Below are 13,080 nucleotides of genomic sequence, written 5' to 3' on the forward strand. Positions count from 1 at the left end.
TACAATTAGTTTTTTTACACAATATGTTTTTAAACCGTAATAATAATAAAAAAACAGGTGCTTAAAAAAAAGTTCTTAAACATCATAAAACTGAGATCACAATGCAAAAAAACTGGCTTAATCTTCTTTCATTTTATTAATAATATTATTTTGTGACAATGAGAAGTATCCCAGCATGCAGTAGTGCTTTGTTCTGTTCGTTATTCACAGGCTCTGACAGCTGAGGTGTGTTTCTGTCTTTTGTAGTCGCTAATGGGACACAAAGTGTGTGAGCGAGGTGATTTTTAAGTGTGTTTGGTGTCTGCAGGGTGAGCTTTGTTCTTGTCATTGTGAAGGCTGGTTCAGGTCTATGTGAGCTCTAATGTCTCATTATATTCACATGAACATGCGTGTGTGTGTGTGTGTGTGTGTGTGAGATCGCTCACCTGAGCTCTCTCAGGATCTCCCTGAGACTCGGCACAAGGCTCCATGTTTCTCCAGGCACCGCCGGTCAACGCTGCTCACAGCTCTGCATGTCTGCAGAGACACAAACATATTTACTTCAAACAACAGAGTCACGCTGCATGCACTCAGACTTATGTATTTGAATTGCATGTAAAACTTCATTTCATTTGGATTACACAATTTTAACATAAACTGATAAACTTAATGTGATGATGCATTTTTGGCAGTCATATGTAGCAGGAACAGGTAGGATTTCTGCACGGGGATTATTTTAAGTATCACTTATACACTATAATAGTTTTTAATAACATTTTGAATTAGTTTCCATATTTGTAATTTCCTTTTCTAAATGTAAAAAAATAAATATATTTTTTATTTTAGTTTAAAATATAGTTCCTATATATAGGTTTTATTAATTTTTATCGATGTTTTAGTGTTAATTATCTTAATACATCAGGTTAAACTTAATAAACATAAGAAGTGTTTCTATGGCAATTACACTATGGCAATAAAAAATGCATAAATTAATTAAATTAATAATTAGTAAAATAAAACTAAAATAAACTAAAGTAACTAAGTACTAAAAAACACATAAATACAAGCCAATTTAAAATATGAATGTTAACTATAACAGTATATTAACACTAAAATAACACAGATCTAGGCCATTTCCCGTCTCACACCATGTGAAATAGTTTGAGCTATTCACGGCTCACTGACTAGTTCAACACACTGTGTGTATGACTTCTGGAGTGGCCTTGTCACATTAACACACCAGCGGGACGCAAACAACAACCAGAGGCACACAACCGTGACATGCTTCCAAAACTACATTCATACCTGTTGAATCTGAATGACACACAACTGCAGGCTCGGGATATCACACCAATATCACATCCACCAGAGATGATGGTCCACAAACACACACACACACACACACACACACACTGCAGACCAAAGGTAATGGAAAGAGTTGCAGGCGCAACATCAAAAGGACACTTCAATGCGTTCAGGGAAATACAAAGAGCTGCAGGTGAAGGCTGTGGAGGGTTGTGCTGGTCTGGGAACAGCGATTGAAGACATAGGTGGTCCAGACGAAAGGAGAGGAGAGGAATATTTAGCTCTCTAAACGCCCCTCTGTTTATTTAACACATAATTCTGTTCGTTTAACATGCTAATTTACCACATTTCAGTCGCTGAAAAGTAGACTTCAGTTTATGCATGTGGCGGGTAGTTAAAAATAATCAAGGCATTTTATAAAACTATATATAAAACTATATATATATATATATATATATATATATATATATATATATATATATTTATATATATATAGTACAGACCAAAAGTTTGGAAACATTACTATTTTTAATGTTTTTGAAAGAAGTTTCTTCTGCTCATCAAGCCTGCATTTATTTGATCAAAAATACAGAAAAAACAGTAATATTGTGATATATTATTAAAATTTAAAATAATTGTTTTTAAATTTATTATACTTTAAATTATCATTTATTTCTGTGATGCAAAGCTGATTTTTTAGGATCATTATCACATGATCCTTTAGAAATTATTCTAATATGATGATTCATTATCAAAGTTGGAAACAGTTCTGCTGCTTAATATTTTTTCAGAACGTGATACTGTTTTAGGACACTTTGATGAAAAAAAAAAAAAAAGAAGCTATGTTTTTAAAATATAAATATTTAGTAATAACAATATACACTACTGGTCACAAATTTGGGGTCAGTAATTTTTTTTCTTTCTTTTTTTTTAAATAAAATCAATACTTTTATTCAGCAAGGATGTGTAAAATTGATAAAAAGTGATAGTAAAGAAAATATATTATTAAAATATATATTATTAGAATTTTTTAAAATAAATGCAGATCTTTTTAACCTTTTATTGATCAAATATATTAGACAGCAGAACTGTTTCCAACACTCATAATAAATCAGAATATTAGAATGATTTCTAAATGATCATGTGATAGACTGATGTTACATGTGACACTGAAGGCTGGAGTAATGATGCTGAAAATTCAGCTTTGCATCACAGGAATAAATTATTTTTTAAAAGTATATTCAAATAGAAAACTATTGTTTTAAGTTGTAATAATATTTCACAATATTACTGTTTTTTCTGTATTTTTGATCAAATAAATCCAGGCTTGATGAGCAGAAGAAACTTCTTTCAAAAACATTAAAAATAGTAATGTTTCCAAACTTTTGGTCTGTACTGTATATATATATATATATATATATATATATACATACACACACACACACACACACACACACACACACAAAAAAACTACACAACACACAACTACACAAAAATTATATATATTATTTTATATATTATATGATATTTGTAGACACACACAATGATAAGGATATCATACAATGCCCCCTTTTAATTTTAAATATTTTCGTTTTAATTTAATATATTTTATATGTATTTAAAATGTAATATATTTTTTTAAATATATATAATTAAAAGAAACAGCCACTGAAATGTTAAATACAGTAAAATGTAGTAAGAAATAATCAAAGCATGTTTCCACACAAGTTTTCATAAAGCGAACTGAAGGGAGATATTTTAATAATTTATTTTAAATGTATCAGTATAACAGTGTATGGCAATAAACAATTACATTTTGTTCTATACATCTTTACAAAAACATGTAAAAATCACATGTAACTAAAAAATGCCACAGACATTCATGAAAACTTTTTGTTATAACGCCACAACAGAATTCTAAATGAATTGATTCATGAAAATGAATTAAACTTCCCAAATCATATCAGAGTTATATTAGAGAAAGTCCTAAAATAATGTAATGCTCTCAAGTCACTCCACATTATAATTCTGAGCTCTTTTCTAACTATAAATAGCTATTTGAAACACCTGGTAGACAAAGAAAACGTCCCAGAGTCTGTTTCTTCCTATTGATCCATCAGGGCAATATTTCAAGGACATTTAGTCTTGATTTGAGCTATTGACTCCCTGTCAGTGTAGAAATAATTTATTACACGTGAAGGATAAGCTGGTTTCAGTCGGCGGTGGATTCGACTGATTTCCACTGGTTTGTGTGAACAAGGATTTAAAAACACAATAAATTAATTCCAGGCTTCAAGATCAAACCACAAAAGAGGAAGAAAGGGAATCAAGGTACTAAAACTGGAAATGGAAAATCTGTTAGTAGAAGTAAAACCACAATGGGCCAAACAAACCAGAAGAGCAGCATCAAACCAACTCCTAAATTATTTTTGTGATTTCACAGTGAATAATAAAGCCAAAAGCCTTCTGTTAGTTTCCCACGAGCGGCTGTAGTGCAAATCTAGGCGTCATCCTGTGACCGTCAACACTGCCGCCTACACGCTAACATACAATCTGTGAGAACATACGTGACAAACTCATGAGACACGTCAAATCTGGGAGAGAAACGGTCCAACTCTCCACCACGGAGGAGAACAAAAACACATTCAGGTAGCCGGTCTAATTTGATTCAATCTGCATGACCCAGTTTCTCTACAGCTGGAGGCTTTGGTCATGCTTTATTTCAGAGAAAGAGTTCGGTTTGCATTCACGTTTATCATGATCTTCAGAACCCCAAATGCTTGAAATTAGATTTTTAGACATATAAGGGGGAAAAAAATCTCATTATAATCATATTCTACTGCATTTACTGCATAAAAATAGGCATGTGCCCTGAAATGCAAGGTGAATCATCTGCTCAGAGTGAATTTTTTTAGGAGTAAATTACAATATGGATGGCTTTGAAGTTAACAGATATGAACTAAAACCCACAACAACTCTTAAAAAATAAATGTACAAATTTAAATAAAAAATGTGGTGCATGATAAATTGAAAAAGAACTGATATTTCAATATAAATTATATTTAGATATTATTTTAGTATCTTTGAGATACTATTTTTGTTTTTAATAATATAATCAGTGTTTATTTTTAGACCTTCTCTTTTAATTTTAATGTTTTAGTCATTTTGTTGTACAGTTCATGTTTAGTAGGTTTTTTTGTACAACACACTTAAATAAAACTGAAATCAGTATATAATTTATATTTATCTTTTAAGATATGTTGGTTTCATTAAAATAGAGATACTAATATTATTTTTAATTTAATTTTAGTTTTAGTAATTTTGTTGTTTTTGACATCTTTTAATTTTGTTTATTTATTTATTTATTTATTTTTCTGTTTAGTTTAGTAATTTTTTAATGGTTTTACATTTTACTTTCAGTTTAAGTTAACTATAACAACCCTGATATAGAAATATCTTTTTCATTTGAGATTTAATGTCATATTACAGTTCAAAACACATATTTTTTATATGTTATGTTTACTTGCATGCTATGTGAATATTAACTAGCATCAGAAAACTGTGAACATGCAACTATTCTTAAATTGTTAAAAATATTAACTTAAAATGCAGTTAAAATACAATTAGATTGCTTGGTTATTTCAGTGACAGACATTTTAATTAGTCTCTCATCTCTACAATCCACTGTTGTGCTGTTCCTCTCAGAATGAGCGCGTGTCTGTTCCAGATGGCAGCGGTAGATAAATGGTGTGTTTTTCAGTAAAAATATATTCTTTTCATGCGTCTCTACACACACTGCCTTGTGCGTTCGAGCGACTCATCTACCCCACTGAGACATTGATCAAACCGTCTCGTATCATCACACACACACAGATTCACACAAGCACAGCAGTGAGGAGTCACTTCTGCAGCATCACAACCCCCTGAAGACCACTCTAATAAACTTTTTAATCTCTTTAAAGTTTTTTAATCATGCTGTTTTTGGAACTTATAGATTAATAAATGACATTGGTTAACCTCTTTGAAAAAAATTAGTAACAGTATTCTTTAGGGGTGCTCCGATCGCGATCGACCGATCGTTAATGCGCATCTCTTCAGTAAAGCCGGTTCTCTAATCAGCGGTAAATTTCATCAGGTGAGTGATTTCACATAGAGCAGCTGTTAGTGAAAGTGAAAAAGTGAAAGTGAAGTATGTAGTATATCCAGCCAAGTATGGTGACCCATACTCGGAATTTGTGCTCTGCATTTAACCCATCCGAAGTGCACACACACAGAGCAGTGAACACACACACACACACACTGTGAGCACACACCCGGAGCAGCCATTTATGCTGCGGCGCCCGGGGAGCAGTTGGGGGTTCGGTGCCTTGCTCAAGGGCACCTAAGTCGTGGTATTGAGGGTGGAGAGAGAACTGTACATGCACTCCCCCCACCCACAATTCCTGCCGGCCCGAGACTCGAACTCACAACCTTTCGATTGTGAGTCTGACTCTCTAACCATTAGGCCACAACTTCCCCCACAGAGGGGGGAACTACACAGAGCCATTGTTAACTAAGAAGATGCACAAATAAACGCTGAAAATGAACGTGGATTCGCGCAGCTTCTCAGTTAACAATGGCTCTGTGTAGTAACAGCTGCTCTATGTGAAATCACACACCTGATGAAATTTACTGCTGATTAGAGAACCGGCTTTACTGACAAGATGCGCATTAACGATCGGCTGATCGTGATCGGAGCACCCCTAGTATTCTTGCTATAAGTTTCTAAATTCAGAATAGGTTTTGATATGTAAATGGTATCATTCATATTAGTGCTGGGCGGTTTGACCAAAAATGTATATACCGGTTTTTTTCAAAATTATGCCAGTTTTCCAGTTTATGACGGGGTTTTTTTTCATGCATAATCAGGTGTACAATGCATTTTCTGCTGGTTGATATTCCAAGACGTGCTTGCGGCTAAGGTGCTGGAGCAAATTGCTCGTGTTGCCGCCTTTGGCGAAAATTTTAGCCCGACAGCACTTGCATAAAATGGATATTATATATGCATAATCTGCCTGCAGTGCATATGCAGTCCGCAGCACGGACTCATTGTGCTTTCACACAGGACGTGTTTGCAGTCCACTACTGATCCGCGTCTGTTTAGTCCACAAACACAACATTTGTTCATTGTTTTGATTTCATATCATGTAAAAAAAAATAAAAAAACATTTTCAGCATCGTAAGTCTTTTATCACAGAACAGTAACAATCTTTCATATAGACATTAGTTTAAACTCAATAAATATAAACAAAGCATTATTCATGCATTTTACTTCTAGGTTTGTATAATAAGCTGCTCAAGCAAGCGGCAAAACATTTAAACAATAAGTAGCCTACTTTTCTTGTTAACATATTTAAAATTAAAACACCACAGACAGAAACAATCTCTTGCATTTTGCATTTAAATCTTTATCAGAAGCAATCCCACGGGTCTTTATGAACTTTGTTTTTCTGCTTCCATAAAAGTGAACATATATATTGTTTTCCTTGTTTATCTAAAAGTGCTCTTTTTCTTGTTTTAAACCTAGCCAAAAACCCATGTGACTGCGTTTCCATGTCAATCCATGGAAAGCAGGCGCTTTCACTTTAATTCAGCGCCTGCAGCACAGCAAAAATAGACTCAGTAAGTTAACAATCGCTGCACTGCTGCAGAGCACCGCTCCTTGACACCTCGTTGTCACGCTGTCTGGTCTCTGTTTCCCTGGGTGTCCACTAGTGGTCTCACTTCCCCATAGGCACCTCACCGCAGGCACTACATTTCCCACAAAACCTTGTCCCTTCATCACAGTAATTGCACTCCTGTTAATTGCACTCAGGTGTCTTCACTTGATAGTCATTACCCTGCCTATATTAACCGGTCTTTTTCTATTTGTCTTCATGGAGTCCTTTCATTCCATCACCCAGTTTCCTCGCCTTCCGAGTTTCCTTGTCTTCCGAGTTTCCTGTTCCAGTTCCTATTCCCGTTCCTGTTCCTATTTCTGTTGTTTGTTTTGGATTGATTTCTGGATTTGACCCCTGCTTGTTTGATTTCTGATTTGGATTACCCATTAAATACCACACTGCGGTTGGATCTCTCGTCTCCTGTGTTTCTCTGGGTTCCGATCGCAACACTCGTGCAGTATGAATCCGTTAATACCGAGCGCCAACCTCCTGCTCTCTCTCGTGAGGCCAATAAGGAAGTGACTAAAACTGCAATTCATCGACTGGCCGCTTGAGGCTGGCTGCAAAAGGGAGTCAGTCCCATAGACTCCCCATGTTAAAATGCCCAACTTTACAGCAGGAAAAAACATGTTTACAGCCTGGTTCAAAAAATGATTTTGGTCTAAATAGCTAATTTTGCCCTTCATGACAACTGTGAGGGGGGTGAATTTTTTTTATAACTCGTCCGTTTAAATTAAATTAAGACTTAAAGTTCTGCATAATTAAGGGCGTAGCCACTTGAGTGACAGGTGGATTGCCGCTGCTGACACTGCCGTCGTGCTAGGTGGGTGTGGCTTCAGCAACTAGCTCCCGCCTTTTTGCCCATTTTTGATTGTCCGGCAGAGTCACGCGGTGACGCTCTGCCAAGATGGCGACGGCCCGCTCTACACACTTTAGGCTTCAAAAACACACTTCAGGAAACTACGGGTGACGTCACGGACACTACGTCCATGTTTTTATACAGTCTATGGTTAATACGCACAGCAGAAGACGGACTGTGTGAAACAGGCGTTATAACGTAACACCAGAGCACTGCTCGCAGTCGGTGCTTAGAAGTGCAACATTGTAAAGGGTTCTTCTGAAACAGTGTCTCGCGGCCGCGGCGCAGCATAACGTTCATTCCGAACGCTGAGTAATTAAATACACCGGTATGGCGGTATATTCAAAATTAACATCGTAACGAAAATATACACCAGTTTTCGCTATGAACCGGTTTACCGCCCAGCACTAATTCATATGTTAATGAGCTATGACATCATAACCATGGTGTGTGTGTTTCATGTATTTATTTTGTTCCTTTTTATATGATTCAATTGTATATATTTTATATACACATGCTCGTTTGTATAATTAAATCTTATTGTATTTCCTTTCTTTTACAACATTTTTACACACCATTTTTACTCAAATCAATTATATATATATATTTACATACATACTGTTACGATAGCAGTAGCGGATGGAGGCCCAAAGTGACAGAGGAAGCCGTTGGTCAGGTTCAAGGATACATTTTATTTGCCACACGATGAGTCACTCAATAATTGGGAAACAAAACACAAAAACAAAAAAAACAAATACAAACTGCACCAGACACATAATCAAAATAAATTATATTAACAAGACAAACTCTGACCTGTACGTGCAGCCGCACGACACAAACAGCACTTCCCTCCCCATGCTAAATTTCTGGAGCCTTTTTATAGGCCTAACTCCTACCATGGTCCGGGACATACCATTTGAAAAGGTAATTATATTTTACATAAATCACATACACATATAATAATAAGAATAATACATACATCAACTCATATCTGCAGATATACACATAACACACACATTATGTACACACAAATAATAAAACAAATAACTCATAAAACATTTCTTTTGTACAGCTATGACGGATGGAACCCCCCCCGGTGACGTCACACACACGGTCGCGCTACCAAGATGGCGCGGCACAAGTATAAATAAACCGGATTTTTAACTGAACAGGTTTGGCAAATGACTCGTCAAATGTGGTAAGTATATTTGTATGACTCTTAACACTGTTCTTAATAAATCATTTAAACCAAATAATAATGGTGAGGCGTTTTATTTCTATACATCAGACAACAATCCTATTATGTTATATACACTGATGTTACAGCCACTGATTCCCCATATAACCCACGTAAACCAGGTAATACTAACATACAGGACATAATACACCACAACACACCTTTAAACATACAATAACATCAAATTTTACACAAGTCCGTGTATACATGATTGTCAGTGCCGGCAAACAGATCGTGTTACCATGACGCCGATGTATGAATGAAATGTGCGTGTGTGTGTGTGTATTCAGTCCGTGCATAGTCACAGGCTTACCCTGTGACACATACATATATACATATACATATATACACATACATACATACATACTTATACAAACATTATAAATCTATAAAGTTTATTTAAATATAAAAATATCTTTCATTACAGATTTTTTTTTTCAAAAATACAACATGGTACCAGTACAAAATAGATTTAGTTATTTATAAAAAAAATTGTTTCAGTTTTATTTATAGTGATCTACAGCAACATCACATCTTTCTCAAGCCCCCAGAGCTGATGGTCCATGCATGAACCCTTGAACCTCCAGACTCTCAGTCTGAGCCTGCGCTCGCTGCACAGAGTGGATGATTCTGTCACTCTCTCCTTCTCTTTTCAGCACCAGGCTTAGACAGATTAGCGGGTCAGATCGGTGTTACTGGGGGGAAATCTCTGCCCACATCCGAGCGGGTTTCCATGACGTAACCGCATCACTTACACACTCTGATTGTTTACCGTGAATTGTTCTTCAAAAACTACCATATTACAGTGTCCCACCGCTGAAGCATTTATAAAGCAGACAAAACAGCTAATCCAAGAGATAAACAAGTGTCGACTAAATCTAAATCTTATAATGGACCACTAGACAACTGTTATATGACTTTAAGTGGCTTAACCTCCAAGATCTTCTAGTGTGTTTTGTCCTGAGAGACGACGAGGAGTCATTTGTCCCAAAACTGCTGCAACTTATTTTGTAGCCTATCCATAATATTGCTTCCTTCAGTGGTCTGAATCAGGAGAGAAATCTGCACTGATCAAGCTCCGTTTACAAGCCAAAACAGCTCTAAACAAATATGTGGGTAAATTTTCATGTGAGAGGAGAACAGGAGATGGACTTTTTTATTGGAGGAAGTGTTATTATGGATTATAGACACGTATTTTTTCCAGAATTGATAGTTTGTTGTTAAAAACATCTTTACAATGGATTTATTTCTTATAAACATGCAGATTTAGGCTTCCCAAATACATTCCCAAAAAATCTGAAAAATCGCCCAGCCATACTTAACTAACAATGAATTATAAGACAAAAGAGAAGAGGAACTAAGAAAGGGCCCACACACACACACACACACAAACACAAAAACTGACTTAGCCAGAAGTGAGAGAAACAGCTTTTTAAAAGTTTACATTTAAGCAATTAAAGACTGGGTTCTTCACACTAGTAAAGTAAAAATATCAGCACTCACATGAATTTCCACAAAACAAGATGAACCCAGATAACACAAATCACCCACCCTGACAGACAGAAAGACGTCTTGTGACACCACCATGTGACATTTTTATGAGCAACAACAAAAGGTTGACATTTAATAACAGAGCCAGGAAATTGAATTACGTAATAAGAATCACAAAAAAGCCGTACATCCAGCACCTCAGGGCACCAGCTGCAAACACTTACAAAGATTTGCTTCTACACAACAGCCTCTTAATCCTTTGGTATTCAATTAGTGAAGATTCACACATCAGCGTGTCTTAAAGTGGACGGAGTAAGTTTTCAATTAAAGAGATTTTAAACCTCCGCTCGAGGCGAAGCAATAACCTCACAAATACACCGAACAAAGACCGACGGTGAGAATACAGTCAACCCTCTGTGTCTATGTGTCAGTGATGTCTTTAAAAAGCCACATAAAACTTGATTATTTATCGCTGAATGGGAGGAAGAGGGTGTAGAATAGCAGTCATACCGACTCGGCATTAAAGAGAGAGAGTCGCACCCAAAGTAATGCGTTCATCCGTCAAAGCATCTGCTCTGTGGTCTGTTTTTAATGCAACTGTACAGTTTTTGCATTATATGTCCTGTTATGTTGTATAAAATTCTGGTGTTACCAAAAGCTGAGGTTGAGCCCATTTTGCAGGTCTTTTCTTTCCAAAAAAGGATGGTTTCGAAGCGATGCCATAGAAGAGAGTTGCACAAACCAAGCTAAATAAGGAGCTCTGATTTGGCCTGCCATAATGCAATATCACATAAGTAGGGTTAAAACAAAGAAAGAGAGAAAAAAAATTGCCATTAAAATATATCCTAATTTACAATGTATATATTTATTTTTTTGCATTGAAATGTGATTTAGATTTTTTTTTACTCCAAAAATTATATATATTTTATAGTTTATAGTTCTAATTTTATTTTCATTTATTTTATTTTTTTTTCAATATAGTTTGATGGGTATAGAGACAAAATTCGATTTTGATTCATTGTGATTTGATTTAATTTTGTTTTTAGAATTTATTTTAGAATAAACTTCATTATGATAATTTTTTTAATGGTATAATTATGTTTCCACTTCAGTTTATAGTTAAAATATAAACACTTAAACACTGGATGTCGTGATTTTTTAAATGTCATTAACATTTTCCATGACATATTTATTGAATACATGAAATAATTAAGTACTGGTTAAGAAAACAAAATGAATATATAATACAGTGCATTTATTTAGCAAAATGGTTCATTTTTCTAACTAATAGAGCTATGGACATTTAATGGATTTTTTTCAGGTAAAAAATGTTTTATGGTTGTCTTCCCATGGTTGAAACACTGATTGAGTAATTACATTGAAAGTTGTTCTGTGTATTTTAATAATTTCTGACGTTCATTCATCTTTATTTCTTGCTATAACTAGTAGTAAAGAGAAAGAGATGATCAGTTCAGTGCCTCTTGAACTGAGGCGCTCTACAGGGATCGGTCACGACACATTAAAGGGCGTCAAAACAGTATTTATTCTTCAAATTTTGTAATGAAATTAAAATTTGAAAGCTGAGACTCTGTTTCATATCAGAAGTAACAAAGCACAGGACGCATGCTAAAAATAAGCTGCAAACAGCAAAGATCGATTCTTGGGATTTGTGGATCAATATCAGTTCATAAAAGCCAGAACTGATTCAAATAAAGGGATTGATATGTTAGCTCTATTTTATAAAAAATACAACATTTACTTTCGGCCCATGACCCTTGGTCAAGTCTTTGTTGTAAACTTTCTTTTTTTAAATGACAAACATTTTTAAACTCTAAAGAACCTTTTTCAACTTTAACTTTAACACTGACATTCATTTCATGTAGTTTAGCCTACTTTTCACAGCCAAGAGAAATAGTTTGAGATAAGGTTAATTATAAAACATTTTTAAAAGGTTTCTATGAAGTGTTTTTTCTTCTTTCAATCCTCTCAGCCGAGCCCACAATGACGATATATATTTAACAAAGAGAAGTAAAAGTGCATTGCAGCAACATGTCTCTCTCAAGACGCAGAGATGAACCAGTCAGGGCACGATCACTGGCACACAGAGACTGGCAAAGGAAAGTCTTTGTGTTTCATTTGGAATAATTTATCCTGCAGGTAATTTCTTGCCAGTTTATTGCTAACAAGGTAAGAGAGTAGGGCTGTGAAATTTTTATTTTAGTTTATAGATTAATTAAAATTGACGATTTTGAATAGAAATATAATGAACCGTTAAAATTAGCTACTTTAACGATATGCCAACTTAATATAAAATATAAAAATAAATATATATTTCTAACAATATAAATCTTTGCTATCACTTCTTATCAATTTAACACAATTTAAGCAAAAAAAATAAATAAAAAATAAAAATTTGCTGTCCCCAAACTTTTGAACGGCAGTGTATATTGTTAGAAAAGATTTCTGTTTTAAATAAATGCTCTTCTTTTTTTACTTTTTATCCATTAAAG

General features: G+C 34.8%; 1 protein-coding gene across 3 annotated transcripts in view; it reads right to left on the reverse strand.

The window, feature by feature from the left end:
* LOC132105482 (oxysterol-binding protein-related protein 8-like) overlaps window positions 1-13,080 on the reverse strand; it is a 73,662-nt gene that overhangs the window by 56,260 nt on the left and 4,322 nt on the right. For 2 of the 3 annotated variants that reach the window (XM_059510621.1, XM_059510619.1), the window contains exon 2: window positions 426-516. In XM_059510621.1, coding sequence (XP_059366604.1) covers window positions 426-470 — 45 coding nt within the window. In that variant the 5' untranslated portion in view covers window positions 471-516. Of the gene's footprint in view, window positions 1-425; window positions 523-13,080 lie in introns of those variants that run through there. The other variant, XM_059510622.1, reaches the window with a different exon arrangement.

The sequence above is a fragment of the Carassius carassius genome, chromosome 26 (assembly GCF_963082965.1).
Source record: "Carassius carassius chromosome 26, fCarCar2.1, whole genome shotgun sequence".
Taxonomy (NCBI): domain Eukaryota; kingdom Metazoa; phylum Chordata; class Actinopteri; order Cypriniformes; family Cyprinidae; genus Carassius; species Carassius carassius.